At 37.5% G+C, this 18,694-nt stretch overlaps 1 protein-coding gene across 19 annotated transcripts in view; it reads right to left on the bottom strand.

Annotated features, from left to right (window-relative positions):
- The window catches only part of PAK3 (p21 (RAC1) activated kinase 3), a 285,356-nt gene that overhangs the window by 13,748 nt on the left and 252,914 nt on the right, over positions 1-18,694 (bottom strand). For all 19 annotated transcript variants that reach the window (XM_077989656.1, XM_015128022.3, XM_015128018.3 and 16 more), the window contains 5 exons: positions 15,512-15,560; positions 15,076-15,188; positions 13,251-13,368; positions 11,710-11,809; positions 11,012-11,208 (listed from right to left, as the gene is read on the bottom strand). In XM_077989656.1, coding sequence (XP_077845782.1) covers positions 11,012-11,208; positions 11,710-11,809; positions 13,251-13,368; positions 15,076-15,188; positions 15,512-15,560 — 577 coding nt within the window. The remainder of the gene's footprint in view (positions 1-11,011; positions 11,209-11,709; positions 11,810-13,250; positions 13,369-15,075; positions 15,189-15,511; positions 15,561-18,694) is intronic.

The following is an 18,694-nucleotide window of genomic DNA, read 5'->3' as shown; positions in this document are numbered from 1 at the left end:
ACTGTATATTCAGTCCATCATTAACCAAAACATTGTTACATAGCCCATGACTGTAGTCATCATACTGCATTGTTTTGGGAATAACTACAAGAAAAAGTCTCTACATGTTTAGTACAATGAAACCATCATTTAAAAAAATACTTTTGATTTGTGGTTGGTTGAATCCATGGATTTCACACCCGTGGATCAGAGGGTCAACTGTGTGTGTGTATATATATGTGTGTGTGTATGTGTATATGTATATGTGTATATACACACACACATACGTACACACACATATAAGTATGTATATATACATGCATATATATATAAATATATGTATATACACACATATATGTATATGTATATATACACACATATATGTATACATATATCTGTCTATCTATATTGAAGGTTTATATGCAGCTGGTTGTTGCCTGCAACTGACTCCTAATCTGATTCTTCTGTCATTTTAGAATTTCCAACTAACTTTGAGTGTTTTATGAGCGATATTTGCCAACAAGTGACTTAACACCTTATGACTTAGTTTACTCGTGACCTGGGATTTCAGAGTTTAAAAGCCAGAGGATATTGCTGCCTCTGATGTGTTTATGGATATCATGAAAGTGTCTGCCATGTCTTTCTTAGAAGAGAGTAATGGGGGCCAAATATGCAAAAAGAAATCATCACATTATAATGAACATTGTATTCCATACTTGGGCTTACTCAACCCAACATTTCAGTGTGATAGCTGAATGAGCAATCTGGTCTAATTTAACTTCCTGCTTGTCTTACATAGAAGTTCTCATTGGTCACCAAATTATGAGGGACATTTGTTATTGTTGTTTTGTTGTTTAATCCTTAAAAGGCTATTTAAAATGAACCTATTACAGATCTATCCCCTTATAGGTTTACAGTAAAAGGTAATTAGGTAGGGCTGACTCACTGGGTGTTAGCCTAGCCTAAATGTGCTCCTTTCAAGCACAAAAGACTGACCAACGCTGTAAAATAAATTACAGGTAACTCCGACAATATGTGTGCTCATTCTCAGAACTAATAATGCTTGCTAAGAATTGCAGAGGGGGCTACTTGTGCTTATGAAGCAACCTTGGGCACTCAAAGCAGTACCCAAGGTTTGGAACTATAGGGCATTTGGAAGTAGGGATGTGGGTAGGTACAGAGCTAGGAAAGGAAGAAAAGCAAAATGGTGCAAAAGGTAGAGGTAAGAAACTGTGAGAAGCAGAGGAAGCAAAACGAAAAATGAGGGCAAAAACAGGGGGCAAAAGACAATGGGAGGAGAATATCTCTGGTGGAATGAGGACAAAGAGAAATGAAGATAGATAAGGGCTAGAAAATCTGGGAGACCAAGGGGACCTGAATCCTAGGTCCCATTCTGTGACTGCTCCATTGCTCCTGGTCCTTTTCCCATAAAAATTCTCAAAATAATGTGCATACTTGGTATGTCAACTTCCTTACCTCCCATTTTCTCTTTAACACACAACAAATTTGTAGTCCTAAGGTAATATTTAACATTATACTTTTGTTCATATTTCATTTCAGAATATTAGTGCAAGAAGGGACTAGCACTCTAATTCTTTTGGGCTTTTCCAAACTACCATATTAGGATTTAAACAGGCTGACTGTGATATGATCTGTGAAACATGCATTACTACTCACATAAACTGATTTCAACTTCTATTTTTATATGCAGTTAATCAGCTGAACAGGTTTGTACATAATAATATACAATTCCTTTAATAATACTCCAGAGTGAGGAACCTTGTGTCCCTGCAATAGCTTTATTACTGCAGTGTTCTTCACTGCCTTCTTCCCAAGATTATTATCAGAATGAGGTTACCAAGTCTCATATACAGTATGTTTCACATCATTATCAAGTGTCTTTGCTTGGTTGGAAAAGGAGGATTTTTCCATTCTGTGGGATACAGATTTAGTCCAGAGATGATGAAATAAATGTCTCCAAGCTGCTTTCTGAATACCACTCTTCTGAAAGTACTCATAGAGACAACACACAAACCATGGCCCTTTTGGCAGAGTTGGGGAAGGCTGTAGCCGATGTACAGCTAAAGGACACAGAATCAGAGTAAGGGACTCATGAGTTTTTAGTCTTATTTAAGTAAATCTCATGTGATGGCGCAAGGCAGAAAAGTAATTAAAAAGGAATTTTTCTGGTGGAACCAAGAGCCCTACCCTGGTGACCTCCCTCTTGGCTCCTTCAACACCCGCAAGGAACTCTATGGTATTCTAGGGTATTGTGGAGCCAACTGGTAAACAATAATCTAGTGAAATTCCACTCTTTTGAAGCAATAAGGAAATGTAGGCTCAGCAAGAAGAAACCTGTACAAAGTTATGGAGTTCCTGACTGACAGACTTCAGAATACAATTCATTCTTTAACTTGCATAATGTAAACAGTTGGTAGAGGCACTAGAAAGTTCCTTGTCTAGATCTCTCACAGTCATTGGCCCCTCCTAGATTAAAAAAACAAAACAAAAAAACAAGTGCTGATGAACTTTGCCATCTGAGCATGAGGGTAATTCTTTACAAAAAAACAAAGCAAAGGAAAGAAAAAAAGAAAAACAAAGCAAAAGAAAGGAAAGAAAAAAGCTACAACAGAAAAGTCAGTTTGATTATTGGGATAATGTTAGAACTCTGGCTCTCCCAGCTACAATGCTTACGCTGCCTTAATTGATTTAACACTCTCTGCAGAACGTCTTATCTAAGACACCTCAGAGTACTTACTGTTTTATTAGAATGCAAAGGGTTTTCTACAATGATGTTGCAACCTGGTTGGAAAAGGTATCAATCAAAATGACAATAAAGGTCAGAAATTATCTTAATTATTAAGAAAACTCCAACTTTCTTGGTAAAGTAATTCCTCATTGGCAAAAACACAGATTTCAAAAGCCATAGGATAAAACATGTGCATGGGCATTTCAGTGTGCAAATGCCTATCATCACACTCCATGATTTGTCTCTTTAGAATTAACTTTGATCTGGAGGGACTTAGCTACTTAGTTATATGTATGGTACCTATTAGGGCAGTCAGCATATGCATCCTTGTTTTACTCCCAAGCCATGCTATAAGGATTCTGAGAAATTATAACATAATAGTAGCATAAACTTTCTTTCTCTAATTTTCTCTTGGTGGATTTTAGTTTGCTATGGAATCAGTTTCTCCTTTGGCTGTTTTCTGGGTCATAATTCACCAGTTTGAGCTGTCTGCTTCTGAATTACATTCTAAATGAGACTTGCAGCTTTCCTATGGCTAAGTCCCATTTTCCTACACTGAATTCCTGACAACCAATGATTCTTAAGAGCTGTCTATCTTTTGACAGGCAATATTTTTTTTCTGATTAAAAAGAAACCCTGTTATTCTTTTGTAATTATTTTAGTTGTAGTGATCCCAACTTCCCCCTCCTTTTAGGCATAGGTTTGCACTCAAAATAGGAGGAGTGTCAACAAACCATCAATAAACCTTGTTGTTCCATCATGGCTTATGGAAAATGAAGGGAATGCTCCCAGCTCTTCCTGAAATACATTCAAAACAATATTGACTGAGTGCTAGCAAAGTATGCTTGCTTCTCTGGCACTCAGGAAGTTTATGTCTGACTTTAATTCCAAATGAGCACGCGCCATCAAACCCAGACATTCCAATCTACAGCAAAGTCCCAGTGCTTGGAGGGTTCTAGAAACAGTTTAGCCTTTAGTTGCTTTTCAATTACTAGAGATTCTCTTATTCTGCTTAACTCTCTTCTCTAGTCATACAAGCCAACTATAATTTCCTTGTTCTTACAAGTAGAAATAAGAACAACTAACATTTCTGTAGTGCTTTAAGTGCAGGAAAAGGAAGTGGGAAGCCTACTAGTGTAGATAAGAGGTCTGAATTTAGATTTCTGTCCTCCTCTCTCCCTTGCCATATTGGTAATGCACTCCTAATCATGAGTAGTCAGACTGTTGGGTTTATTATGCACCAATATATGCTAGCTACTCAGTCAGCAGCTAGACCATTTTAATGATGAACTCCATTTTCAGAAGAAGCAAAATTGCAAAAGAAAATAGCATATCATGGAGGCATACGCTAAACTAATGTCATTTCTTTTTGGATAGTGCTACTGGACTGGTAAATCAGAGAATGACATAAAGCACATCAGGATTTCAATTAGGCTTTTATAGTATTACTCATAAATGTTTAGACAAAATGGATAAATGTGAGTAGAATGATAGCGTTATTTTTTGGTTGGACAACCATGTTCAAAGAGGGGTGATGACGAATTTTTGTCCAGGTTTGACAGTGTTCTATAAAGGGCTTGCCACATTGATATTTGACCTTTTCCTGACTGCCATTTTTCCCTGAGGATGGGGTCCTAGAATCACTGATTCTTAAATCTCCACAGATGACTCCAATGTGCAACCAAGGAGATCCACTGATATAGCATCTGTGGTTCACATACTATACTACATATTGTTTTTAGCAGTAATACCAATAACTGTCTTCCAGCGATCCAATCTTTGATACAGTTTCACAGATGTTTAAAGTAAGGGGTAGAAAGGGAACACTTAAAATTTATTTTAACTTGGATAAAGATTTGGAACATTACCATAAAAGGTGTTTCAAAGTGTCTAGTAGGGACTTTAAGTGGATGTCATATTTTTACATATCACAAATAACAAATTCCATCAAAACCTGTTGATAAGAATAGCCCCATTATGTGTAAAAGCAAAGTTAATAAAGGGGTACACTCTGGGTGCTGAGAAAACAGACCAAAGTTTTGTTTGACAAAAATGATTGTGTCTCCTTACTTAGAATCAGGTTATTATAGTAACAGTTTTTTAAAGTCTTCAATTAACAAAAAAGCTGATGATATCAGCAGAACAGTAACATTTGATTTGTATATCCACAGGGAAAGTTAGATTTTTAACCCCAGTCACTTTGGCAAAGAGAAGGAACAAGGTACTTAATTATTGGAGGCTGCACTAAAACTGTCTATAGGTCACAGAACAACATGTCCAAGGCCAATTATGTTGAGTACAAAGACTTCAGGCAGTGGGGGACAGTAAGAAGCTTGTGTCCTCTCTCTCTGGAAGGATACCAGCCTCATAACATCAGTACAATTAATGACTCTCTGACCTTTAAAAGGAATTTTATGAACAAATTACGTCAATTAGTATAGCAAAATTTACATTTAAAAATCTCAGCTGCTTTCTAACTAAGGGGAAAAGTAGTTAATTCCTTGCATCGACAATATGTTAATAGGCAATATTCATGAAGGTTCTGCTCAACTGGAACTGATACAACAGAGACAGAAAAACCCACAGTGAAACATAAATGACCTTGAAATGTATAGCCCCAGATTTCACCTTGAATTTCTTCTGTTCAGTGTTACCTGTTCATGGTGATTGTACTGAACTGTGCAAAACCCTCCATTCCTTGAGTAGATGGGTGTGCCACTCTCATGAAGGATATGTTCTTAGGAGAGTGCTGAATCCAACCTCCCTTCATGAGTAGGCAAAAAAAAAAACAACCTCTAAACATCCTTTCTCTGTTTTTCCTATCATACTACTTTACTATCCATATATACATTTTCATATATATATACATTTCTTACAATGAACTGGACACTGTGCTAGGTGTTATTCATTTAGTTTCCATACTAACGCTGTAAGATAGATATAGTTCTCATTTTACAGATAGGAAGCAGGCTTAGAAAGGTTTTAAGTAACTTGCAGACAGTCACAGAGCTTGCAGGTTATAGAGCCAGGACACACCCAGATCTGCCTGACTACAAGACCAAAATTTTTCACATCAACATGCTACTCTGTACTCTACTACTCTGTCTTTCTTCCACTTCCTTCCTTCTACCTCTCTCCACCTCAAAGCACACATTAGTGGATGGTTGTAGTGTTGGAAGGATATTAAAGAAAGGACTAATCTGGCACTCTTTTATACTCCTCTTAAAGCTCTTGATTATTTTCTATTTTCTCACATATGGCCTGGGCACCAGGATCCAAGAAAACGCTGCTCCGTGTAGGCTCATGTTAGATCTTTTTTCTCTCCAATCTCCCCACGGTTTCAGCGACTACATTTTAAAGATTCCAAATAAGAGCATATAGCCTGAGACATTGTGTTTCCTTCAAGAGAACATTAGGAAAACATATTTGAAATAGAAACCAAAAAAAGTACTCCTGATGCCTAGAAGAGACAAAATTAGAATAGGGCTAGCTCTATATGGGCTTGTTGATTGATTAATTGAAGGTTTATCACACATACAGAGAGTAATGAGCAAAGTTAGAGTAAATCCTTATCAGTGGAATTCAACAGGGTGGTCTTTCTGACAGGTCTTTTTGTTGCAGACTTAATGTAGGCTTCCTGAACCTTGTGGTTTGTTAATCTGCAAGTACTTGTTTAGATATCAAGCGGTGGAATCTAAGATACAAGCTGTTAATTATGAGTTCTAATCCCAGGCTAGAAGATGCCTATAAAGATCAAAACCTGTTTCCTTTTTTCTAATAATTAGCAGCCTAGCTAAAGAGAGATCAATTGTAATTGGGGAACTGAAGAAGGTAATAAATCCATTACCGAGACTAGTTGTTTTACAGAGCCATTTGTTTAATCCTTAAAATTTGCAGGTTGTAAATTACTCATTAGAAGGCAGAAAGCAAAATAGCCATAATCCATTTAGTGCCTCCAAACTCCAAAGACTTAGGGGAGGAAATCCATAGAAACAAGACGTCTGATGTGTTCTTTCACTGCGATTTCTTAATGGGCAAAGGTGGTTAAACAATAAGGAAAAGCCCATGTAATTATCCTGATGTGCTGCAACATAGGTCAGGGGTGGACTTGATTAAATCCATGGAGGGCTATCCCACAAATGGTGGGAAAATGCTCCTTCTTTTCCACTCAGCCCTGAAGGCAGCTAATCAATGTGCACATCTCATTTCCAGATTTTTTCATGAGATCAGAGAAATAGCCTATAGCATTCATTAGGGTATTCCCTCATATCTGTTGTTTTCTAATCAGCACAGGGAATAAAACAAGAGTTAGGAGACAGCCAGGAGGAAGCTGTCCTCCTCTCCATACATAGGGAATTCTGCTCCCAACTACAAAATGTTTAACTGCAAAAACAACTAGACAGTTAGTTTATAGGTCTCTTTACATGCATAGAAAGCCACATATATTTGATTTGCATATGGATTTTACAAGCTTTATATGAAAACTCTTAACCATTTACTAAGAACAATGTTTTTTTTTCTTTTTGCATACCACGGGTACAATTCAATTTTAGACTCCTAGTGGTAATGATACAGGCAATATACAAGATGCCTATGATACTAGCACTGTGCATGAATTTTGAGAGTAGAATTTGAATCCGTGCATATTTTCTTTTTTAAACAATGTGATGCCTATTATATATACAAAACACAACTTCTGTTAATAGCTCACTGCTGGGCTATACACAACAAAATACCTATGGCTCACTTCTGCACTGAGTAAGCATTTCTTTCATACCTCTTTCCTTTTCTCCACATGATCAATAGCACATCTCCAAAATAAGATGATAGGGTTAGGTTGTGAAATGAAGTTTTTCTCTTTGCAGGGATAACAAGATCACGTGAAGATCAAATCTCTGATTTTGTGGTAGCAAAGTGAGTTAGCAAATGTAAACTGTTTCCTATCATTTTCTACTTGACAATCTAATTAAGTTTGTGATTTCACCAGGTTAGCACTATGTCTATCTCTGTGTTCCATTCAATACCCACTAAGCTGTTGTTAATCAATAAATCATTACTGATAATGAAGGAAAATCCAATTTAAAAATTACAGCTGTTCTGGAAATGCATTTATTTACTTTGTTAAAGTAATTATAAAGCAAGTGTTTTTTAGATTGATCATTTAACCATGTCATGTAATAAAAGTACTTTCTCCCCACATCTAACTTAAAAAAAAGCTACATATATTTTACATTAGAAAGCTATACTAAGGAATCTTAAAGACCCTTGTCATTAAAAATACAATCAAAGCATGTTAGAAAAATGTTAAAAGTCCTAGCCAGAATAATCAGGCAAGAGAAAGAAATAAAAGGCATCCAAACAGAAAGAGAAGAAATTAAACTATCTCTCTTCCCAGATGAAATGATTCTATACCTAGAAAACCCATAGTCTCTGCCCAAAGGCTTCTAAATCTAATAAACAACTTCAGCAAAGTTTCAGGATACAAAATCAATGCTAAAAAACTTAATAGCATTTCTATACACCAACAACATCCAACTAAGAGCTAAATCAATAGCACAATCCCATTCACAACAGCCCTAAAAAATAAAATACCTAGGAATACAGCTAACCAGGAAGGTGAAAGATCTCTACAACAAAAATTACAAAACACTGATGAAAGAAACCAGAGATGACAAAAACAAATGGAAAAACTTTCCATGTTCTTGGATAGGAAGAATCAATATTTTTAACATGGCCATACTGCCCAAAGTAATGTACAGAACCAATACTGTTCATATCAAAATACCAACAACATTTTTCACAGAATTAGAATAAACTATTCTAAAATTCATGTGGAACCAAAAAAGCCCCAATAGCCAAAGCAATCCCAAGCAAAAACAACAAAGATGGAGGCATCACATTACCTGACTTTAAACTACACTACAAGCCTACAGTAACCAAAACAGCATGGTACTGGTACAAAAATGGACATATAGATGAATAGGACAGATGAGACAACCCAGAAACAAAATCGCACACCCACAACCACCTGATTTTTGACAAAGTCAACAATAATAAACAATGGGGAAAGGACTACCTATTCAATAAACGGTGCTGGGATAACTGGCTAGCCATAAGCAGAAGATTGAAATTGGATCCTTTCCTTTCATCATATGCAAAAATCAACTCAAGATGGATTAAATACTTAAATGCAAAACCTAAAGCTACAAAAACCCTAGAAAAAAATCTAGAAAATACCATTCTGGACATGGGCCCTGGCAAATATTTCATGATAAAGACTCCATAAGCAATTTCAACAAAAATAAAAATTGACACATGGAACTTCATTTAAGTGAAGAGCTTCTGCACAGCAAAAGAAACTATCAATCGTGTAAACAGACAACCTACAGAAATGGAGAAAATATTTGCAAACTATGCATCTGATGAAGGTCTAATATCCAGCTTCTATAAGGAACTTAATAAGCAAAAATCAAACAACCCCATTCAAAATTGGACAAAGGACATGAACAGACACTTCTCAAAAGAAGATATACATGTGCCCAACAAGCATATGAAAAAATACTCCACATCACTAATCATTAGAGTAATTCAAATCAAAACCACAATGAATACCATCTTACACCAGTCAGAATGGTTATTATTAAAAAGTCAAGAAGGGGCTAGGCACAGTGGCTCATGCCTGTAATCCCAGCACTTTGGGAGGCCGAGGCAAGTAGATCACTTGAGGCCAGGAGTTTGAGGCCAGCCTGGCCAACATAGTGAAGCCTGTCTTTACCAAAAATATAAAATTTAACCAGGCATGGTGGTGCATGCCTGTAATCCCATCTACTTGGGAGGCTGAGGCACTAATAACTTGAACCTAGCAGGCAGAGGTTGCAGTGAGCCAAGATCATGATCACGCCATTGCACTCCAGCCTAGGCAACACAGCAGACTCTGTCTCAAAAAAAAAAAAAAAAAAAAAAAAAAAAAGTCAAAACATAACAGATGCTGGCGAGGTTCAGGAGAAAAGGGAATGCTTATACACTGCTGGAGGGAATGTAAATTAGTTCAGCCACTATAAAAAGCAGTTTGGAGGCCGGGCGCGGTGGCTCACGCCTGTAATCCCAGCACTTTGGGAGGCCGAGGCGGGCGGATCACAAGGTCAGGAGATCGAGACCACGGTGAAACCCCGTCTCTACTAAAAATACAAAAAAATTAGCCGGGCGCGGTTGTGGGCGCCTGTAGTCCCAGCTACTCGGGAGGCTGAGGCAGGAGAATGGCGTGAACCCGGGAGGCAGAGCTTGCAGTGAGCCGAGATCACGCCACTGCACTCCAGCCTGGGCGACAGAGCCAGACTCCGTCTCAAAAAAAAAAAAAAAAAAAGCAGTTTGGAGACTTCTCAAAGAATTTAAAACTATCATTCAACTCAGCAATCCCATTACTGGGTATATACCCAAAGGAATATAAATCATTCAACTCAGCAATCCCTTTACTGGGTATATAATCAAAGGAGTATAAATTGTCCTACAATAAAGACATAGACACGTGTATGTTCATTGCAGCACTATTCACAGTAGCAAAGACATGGAGTTAATTTATATGTCCATCAACAGTGGATTGGATAATGGAAATGTGGAACATATATACCATAGAATACTATGTAGTCGTAAAAAAGAATGAAATCATGTCCTTTACAGCAACATGGATGCAGCTGGAGGCCATTATTCTAAGCAAATTAATGTAGAAACAGAAAACCAAATGTTACATGTTCACTCATAAGTGGGAGCTAAACATTGAGTACACACAGACTCAAAGAAGTGAAAAATTCACACTGGGGCCTACTTGAGAGTGGAGGGTGGGAGGAATCTGAGGATCTAAAAACTACCTATTGAGTACTCCATTCATTACCTAGGAGATGAAATAATCTGTACACCAACCCTAACAGCATGGAATTTACCCTTGTAATAAACCTGCATATGTACCCCCCCCGTGAACCTAAAATAAAAGTTGGGAGGAAAAAAGAATTAAGTGAGAAACAGAATAAAAAAAGAGTAGTTGCTCTTTCTCAAAAAAAAAAAAAAAAAAGAAGAAGAAGAAAAAAGAAACAGAAAAGGAAAACTGTTGAGACATTGTAAGATAAACTTTAAAAAGCTTACAGTAAATTTGAAAATTATAACTTGGTGCTTCTATGTTACTGGTCTCAGAAAAGAGCCCATTCTGGTCACTTTTGGTGGAAGCTAGAAATGATATTTGGCCTTTCCCCTTTGCTGGGAATAAAGTACCTGACTTCTCTTCTGACTTACCCTGAGTGGATTTTCATTAAGGTAAGGGGGTTCACCTTCCACCATTTCAATTGCCATAATTCCCAGAGACCAGATATCAACTTTCGGACCATAAGCTTTTCGAGTCACCACCTCAGGTGCCATCCAATATGGGGTTCCCACCATAGTGCTTCGTTTACTTTGCTCAGGAGTGATCTGGGCACAGAACCCAAAGTCAGCTGCAGAGAAGAAAAGCCAGTTAAAATAAGCCCAAATTATTTTCCTTTTCACAATATATCACTTTCAGATATGGCCGTATCTTCCTTTGTTACACACTGAGTTTCCACAACTGCCTAGCTCATACCTTTTTGTTAACTGATGTCTCAGCTGGTCCTGATTTTAAGAAGGTCTGAAATAATTGACTAATGTGATGTCATTTTTACTAGACTTCAATCTAATTCCTCCTCATCACTGTTTTCTCAAACTTACAGAATTTTTCAGTTTCCTACTTAGGTAGTTGTCATTTATTCATTCCACAAGTCACTAGAAATTCTGAAATATTAAATCCAAAAAATGTGGTCACAATAATCAGGAATAGTGTTAGAAAAATTCTTTACTTCAAATTGGGCTGTAACTTCTTTCAAATAAATCACTTTCAGTAACCATTATCTTCTTAAGATATACAATAAAAGAAAAGAAATTCCCTGATACTCTAACACCACCTGAACCAAAATACCTACTCAATTTAACAGAGCCATCCATCCCGAGAAGAATATTGTCACTCTTTATATCTCTATGGATCACCTGGTTTGAGTGCAAGAAATCCAAAGCTTGCAGGCACTATTAAATCAGAAAAAAAAGTTCTAATTATATCACAAATAATTTTTTAATACTAAGTTTTATTTCTAGATAAGTTTTGGGCAGGGATATAACTTTATTTTGTCAAGTGAAATCAATTACTGAATGCTTCAATAACACCACTTTAAAGTTACATTACCATTTACATCAATGATGCCACTTAGCATTATACATGCTAAGTATGATGGCTGACACATCAGACTAGGACATGAAGAATGATAATGTGATAAATAGCACCAATCCTTAAAACAGTCAAACTAACCAATTAATATACTTTGGCCCAGTTATTTGGAGGATTCAGCTTGGTCTTCTACAGCTGTGGTAAGCTTCATTGTACATGGTATGATTTGATTCAGAAGTTCTGGAGTGAAACCCAGGAATCTACATTTAAAACAAGTGCCCCAAACTATTTCTAACGGGTAGCCAGGTTTGGGAACCACTCCGAGGCTATGAAGTAATAGGCACTTGTTTGGAAATGCCTTTGCAGTGTGGTGCTGGAAGAAGGAAACCACAGGCTCAGGGTAGTAAGTTTGATTTATGGCATGAATAGAAAACATATATGTTTGGTGGATATGTGGGGTGGGAAAATGATAATGAGAGGAGAGCAAGGAAGGAAGAAATTTAAGTGAACAACTTACAAAAACAAAACAAAACAAAACAAAACAAAAAAACAGATTAGCTGATATCACTTAGTTTTGTTTTTCTATCATTGGTTTTCAAGTTTCAGTGAGTCAGAGTTCCTACTTTTGTTGATAGAAAACCTCACCAAAATAAATGGGATAGCTTATAATGCCTAAGATGAGACTCCAGTAAAAAGTGTGTGTGTGTTTTAATAGTCAACATAATAAATGTAATAATATATCTTTAATTTAGTTTGAAACCCCTTAGGGGTATGACACTTACTGGAAAAGAGACAGACTGTCAGGCCCCCTGTGGGGCGGTAAGGGAAGTTCAGATTGTACTGTGAAAGCAACTGCTTTCTGGGCTGAGGGAAGACCTCGTTTAAATTGCCTTATAAAAATGATGAAAATATAACTTATTTTACATGGCTCATATTACACATGCAGGATAAAACAAGTATCATGTAAAAACTTCCCCAAATTAGAAAGAAGTGTTATGCCAATATCACTGTTTCCCATGTTCACCGAAACTACAGCATGTGGGTTTAGATATGGCACCTCACGAATGACATAATGGAACTAAAAGATTCACAAAAGGCAGCTAAAATAAACAAGGGGCTCAGGAGGGTGATGCTGGGGAGTGCTATTAGGACAGAATTCAAATTGAAGTTGGCCTCTCCAATTGTTTTCAGTGGAAAAGTTCTACTATTGTTACTTTAATGACATAAACATTCTGAATAATCAGAAACGAAGAACTGCCAATTTTGGTGTTCTTCTCAGCTGGAAATGCTCTATTTGCTTACCTCTCTGCAGACAGCTGCTATCTGTCCTTCATCCATGCAGGTCTCTGTGACCACATCAGTCAGAGAGCCACCAGCCAAGTATTCCATGACTACCCATAGTTCATCACCCACCAAGTAGCTATAACAAGAAAAGAAAAGACTTTGCCTTATGACGCTAAAAAATTGGAGACTCTGATATTCCCAGGCCTCAGTTCTGATAGAAGTCAACTCTGAGTTGTGCCACGCCCGTTACCTTTCAGAAGGTATTGAGGGGCATACCCCAAGTGATCAAATATGGAGCCAAGGGTCACCAGAGCCCTATAATTCAGGCAAAGAGAGCATGAGGTTATTCAAATCACCTGACACCATCTGAAGGCACTTCAGCAGTATAATCAGGTCTCTCTGAAACCTTGCTTATCAAGAAAGATAAATTATAGGAAATGGAGTGACCCCAATGTTCCCACTCTGCCCTAAGACCCATATCAATGTGAAGCAAGATTTTATATTCAGTATTGTTCAAACTATGGTGTCCATAAAATTCACCTGGAAAACCTGTTAAAAATAAAACTTCACAGTCCAGTCCTCATCTTATTATTTATGGAAAGCAGCCTAGAATTCTGCATTTTTTATAAGTGTAGATGCATTTTTTTATTTTTTTATTTTTTATTTTTTGCAAAATTACAAACACAGAATGACTTTAGGTTACTCTGTTGCAGGTGGTTCCTAAGTTACACTTTAGAAGACACTGATCAAGACTGTAAAATTTGTGGCCAGGTGGAGTGGCTCACGCCTGTAATCCCAGCACTCTGGGAGACCAAGGTGGGTGGGTCACCTGAGGCCAGGAGTTTGAGACCAGCCTGGCCAACATGGCAAAACCCCATCTCTACTAAAATACAAAAAATTAGCTGGGTGTGGTGGTGCACACCTGTAATCCCAGTTACCTGGGAGGCTGAGGCAGGAGAATTGCTTGAACCTAGGAGGCAGAGGTTGCAGTGAGCTGAGATCGTGCCACTGCACTCCAGCCAGGGCAACAGAGCAAGACTCTGTTTAAAAAAAAAAAAAAAAAAAAAAAAGACTGTAAAATTTGACCCTCTTTTCTCCCAGTTTTTCCTTCTTCTGTAACATTGATCTACCTGGCCCAAAAAGCAGAAAACAGCATTTTAAGCTTATTGAGGTATTGAGGTTGAAGACCTAGATTTAGTTTCTTTGTATCACCTTCAGAGAACACAGCACAGTGGTACTAAACAAACTCTTTTTGAAATTGAATGAGAGAGATGTTAACCAGAAGTGAAGAGTTAGTGCTGCCTTTAAATACCTATTTATAACACACTGTTAATACCACTGATGAAAGAGACATTAATTACCTGGTTTAGGAAAAAGGTTTGAGATTAAAGTCTGAATTCCCTAGACCTCACTGTCAGTTAATCACAAAGCACCCATTAAAGCCATTATAGCGGGCCATGGTAGTCAGCCTTCTTCACTTAGACTCCCAGAAATTGTACTGGCTCCAAACAAACACTTGATGTAATGTTTAAAACACCACTACTCCTTCCTATATGCAATGGTCTATTTTCTGCCAAAATGGAGCTGTGATTCTCAAAACGAAATTATACAAACTTCTTTTATTTACAACCAAGACCATAAAATGTTTCTTCAAGTGTCTGATATGTGGACAAAGCTAAATGAGTGCAAGTTTAGCAATAGATCTAATACTCTACTACATTGTAGCATTTGAGAAATATTTGCAGAATGACTGTTAAATAAACGAATCCCAAATAAAGTAATTTGCCAAGAAAAAATGACATCCCACAAAGAATACAAGTACATAACGAGACAAAACACTTACCTATCTAAATAATTAACAATATTAGGGTTCTTATTTTCCCTCATGACCAGAATTTCATTAATAATTAATTCCTTCTTGGGTTGCTGTTGTAGGTTCATCTGCTTTATGGCCACCTGAATGGCAATTAAAATACAAGAATGAATTACACTCATTATAATAAACATGAATATTCATATTTTGGGGGACACAGAGTGAAACATACACATTCTTTATTTACTAAGCTCTTTCCCTGTGCCACAAACTCATGCCCCCCACTTTTATTTTTGGTTAATCATGGGTAAACCACTCACTTCAGAGGCTTTGGGCACCAATGAAGGAAACACCTATCTCAACCCAGTGCTACCCATTTTTTTTTAGGCAAAGTTGCTATCAAAGAAGATAAGTGATAAATATGAATAAAAGAAAATAAAAATCAGCATTGAACGTTAGCACTTACCTCTTGTCCTGTTGCAATGTCTAGTGCTGTATAAACAGTACCTGATGCCCTGTGAAGGTGAAAATTATCAAAAGAATAAGCAATCAAGCTGTTACCAATATATTTTACTTGAAATAAAATATAATTATTTTGAGGGGAGGAAAATTAGCAAACTCAAAATTAAAGTATGAAGAAAAGGAACAACCTTTTAAAAAATATTATTGTGATTAAAAAAACACTTCACAGGAGATCTACCCTCTTAACAAATTTTTAAGTGCACAATATTGGAACAATCTTTTTATACAGCAAACACACCTGAAACAATCACAATGTATCCCTTGTGGTGGAGTATAGGAACTCCAGTCAGACTTTCTGGCACCAGTCTGAGTGTCATGCACTATGCAGTAATAAATTGAGCAAAATGGCCTTGCTTCTTTTAGGAAACTCCTGGAATCCCCTAAATATTTCTTGAATCTTGTAATAACCAATATTGCAGGCCTCTGATTAAACTGAAGAATGGTTTAGGAAAGAAAATATCATCTTTTGCTTAGGCAAGTATAAATTAACCTTCACTTTTACTATAGAAACAGAGTGGCTCTTTTAATATATTTCCAATTTTTAAGACTATCTTCATCTAAAGAATCAATCTCTCTCAGTGCTGTACTGTACTATGGCTACATGAAGCAATAGCAACATGACTTTACTATTGAGCCATTGTTTTCTTATTTTTACTAAATTTCTCAACAACTTCTATGAAGTGTCACTCCAGCCCAATATTCTTTTAAAATCTATCATTTCTGGGCCTGGTGCAGTGGCTTACACCTGTAACCCCAAAACTTTGGGAGGCTGAGGCAGCAGGATTGCTTGAGCCCAGCAGTTTGAGGCCAGCCTGGGCACCATGTTGAGATCCAGTTTCTTTTTTTTTTTTTTTTTGAGACGGAGTCTCGCTCTGTCGCCCAGGCTGGAGTGCAGTGGCGCGATCTCGGCTCACTGCAAGCTCCGCCTCCCGGGTTCACGCCATTCTCCTGCCTCAGCCTCCCGAGTAGCTGGGACTACAGGCGCCCACAACCGCGCCCGGCTAATTTTTTTTGTATTTTTAGTAGAGACGGGGTTTCACCGTGGTCTCGATCTCCTGACCTTGTGATCCGCCCGCCTCGGCCTCCCAAAGTGCTGGGATTACAGGCGTGAGCCACCGCGCCCGGCCGAGATCCAGTTTCTATGAAAAAATTTAAAAATTAGCCAGGTGTGGTGGCACATGCCTGTAGTCCCTGCTTTTCAGGAGGCTGAGATGGGAGGATCACTTGAGCCCAGGAGTTCAAGGTTGCAGTGAACTGTGATTGTGCCACTGCACTCCAGCCTGGGTGTCTTAAAAAAATTAATAAGGAGCCAGTTCATGTCGCAAAAAATTAATAATGTATCATTCTTTATATCTTAGCAGTACTCTTGGTTCCATTCCAACTTCGATTATGGTGTTCCCTTGTTTTGCAAATAGAAATTGTATAGTAAGCTGCATTCACAGTAACTTTCTATGAATCACAAATGCATTCTAAACCACCTTCCACCACCACCCTCAAGAAAAATAAATAAAAAGTCAATTTCGCTTTTAGTGAATAAAGGAGTTAGAATAGAGATCAGTCCTGTGATTGACTACGCATTGTAATGTTCCAACATTGCTCTGTAAACTTTCTGTAATTATTTCTCTCTTATTCTCTATTTCATCCTTGCTGTTTCGTTTTCTGAGTCCAGGAATTATTTTCTTATGTCAGGCACTTCCTTGTCATTCTTTTCCCTTCTCCTTGGATTAGCCCAAATATTTCTCACAGGTCCAGGAAGTGGACCTGGGTCTCAGGGAGTAAACTCGGTATGTAGTATAAGGCATATCTGACTATTAGTAGAGATCTGAGTTCTAATATTTGTCCTAACATCATCAAGCTATGTGACTTTGGGCTAGTCACTTCCTTTCACTGAGTTTCCGTCCCGTCACATGGAAAACAGGTATCACAATAACAGTAAACATGTACTGAGTATGTTGTATATGTCAGACACTACACTAAGAACTTTAGATAATTTATCTTATGTAATCCTTACCATATTTTTATAAGGCAGATGCTATTATTCCCGTGTTACATATGATGAACTGAGGCTCAAAGAGGTTACCTGCCCAAGGTTACACAGTTAACAACCCATGTCTGTCTGACTCTCACTTTTAAAGTACAGGAAATGAGCTACTTTTTTTCTAACGGTCTTTAATTCTATGATTTATAATCTACAACTCTACCACTCTCCTCACTCTGCTTGGGTTTCTAAAGATCGATTGGAACTAGGCTGAAAAATCACACTTAATCAATAGGTGCCACCTAAACCAGGATTTGGTAATTCTAGAAATTTCTTAGGCTTGAGGCTTGTATCAAACAAATCATTTCCTCACTTTTGTAAATGTGAGATTCTAGGCTCAGAGCTCACAGTTAGTGCCCAATAAATATTTGTTGAATAAACAAATCAATAAAAATCTTGTAAAGCAAACATGCAAGGCCAATACGACCTTTCCTTTCTGTGAAGAAAACATTTCTTCTACTTAAATCTAAATAAAGCACTTTGCTCCTGGAATAAGCAAACAGACATTCCTGACTTCAGAGCCCGGCGTGTGATTTGTCCTTCTGAACTTATTTGAGTTCAAAGGAATAGATCACCTCGACTTGGTGTATATTTCAGCTGCAATAAGTCCTGAGAAACTAGTTAAATCTAATTGCAAAATATGATTTAAAAATGCCTTTTGACATACAGCTAGCAAACACATGAAAAAATTCTCCACATCAATAATCATCACAGAAATGCAAATCAAAACCACAAAGAGACACCATCTCTCACCAGTCAGAATGGCAATTATTAAAGAGTCAATAAACAACAGACGTTGGCAAGGCTGCCAAGAAAAGAAAACACTTATACACTGCTGGAGGGAATGTAAATTAGGTCATCCGCTGTGGAAAGCAGTTTGGAGAGTTCTCAAAGAACTTAAAATGGAACTACCATTTGACCCAACAATCTTATTACTGGGTATATAACCAAAAGAAAATCACTTTATCAAAAAGATTCATTCACTTGCATGTTCATTGCAGCACTATACGCGATAGCAAAGACATGGAATAAACCTATGGGCCCATCAATGGTGGATTGGATAAAGAAAAATGTGGTACATGTACACCA

The sequence above is a fragment of the Macaca mulatta genome, chromosome X (genome assembly GCF_049350105.2).
Source record: "Macaca mulatta isolate MMU2019108-1 chromosome X, T2T-MMU8v2.0, whole genome shotgun sequence".
In the NCBI taxonomy this organism is placed as follows: Eukaryota; Metazoa; Chordata; class Mammalia; order Primates; family Cercopithecidae; genus Macaca; species Macaca mulatta.
This window is presented reverse-complemented; position numbering and strand designations above follow the sequence as displayed.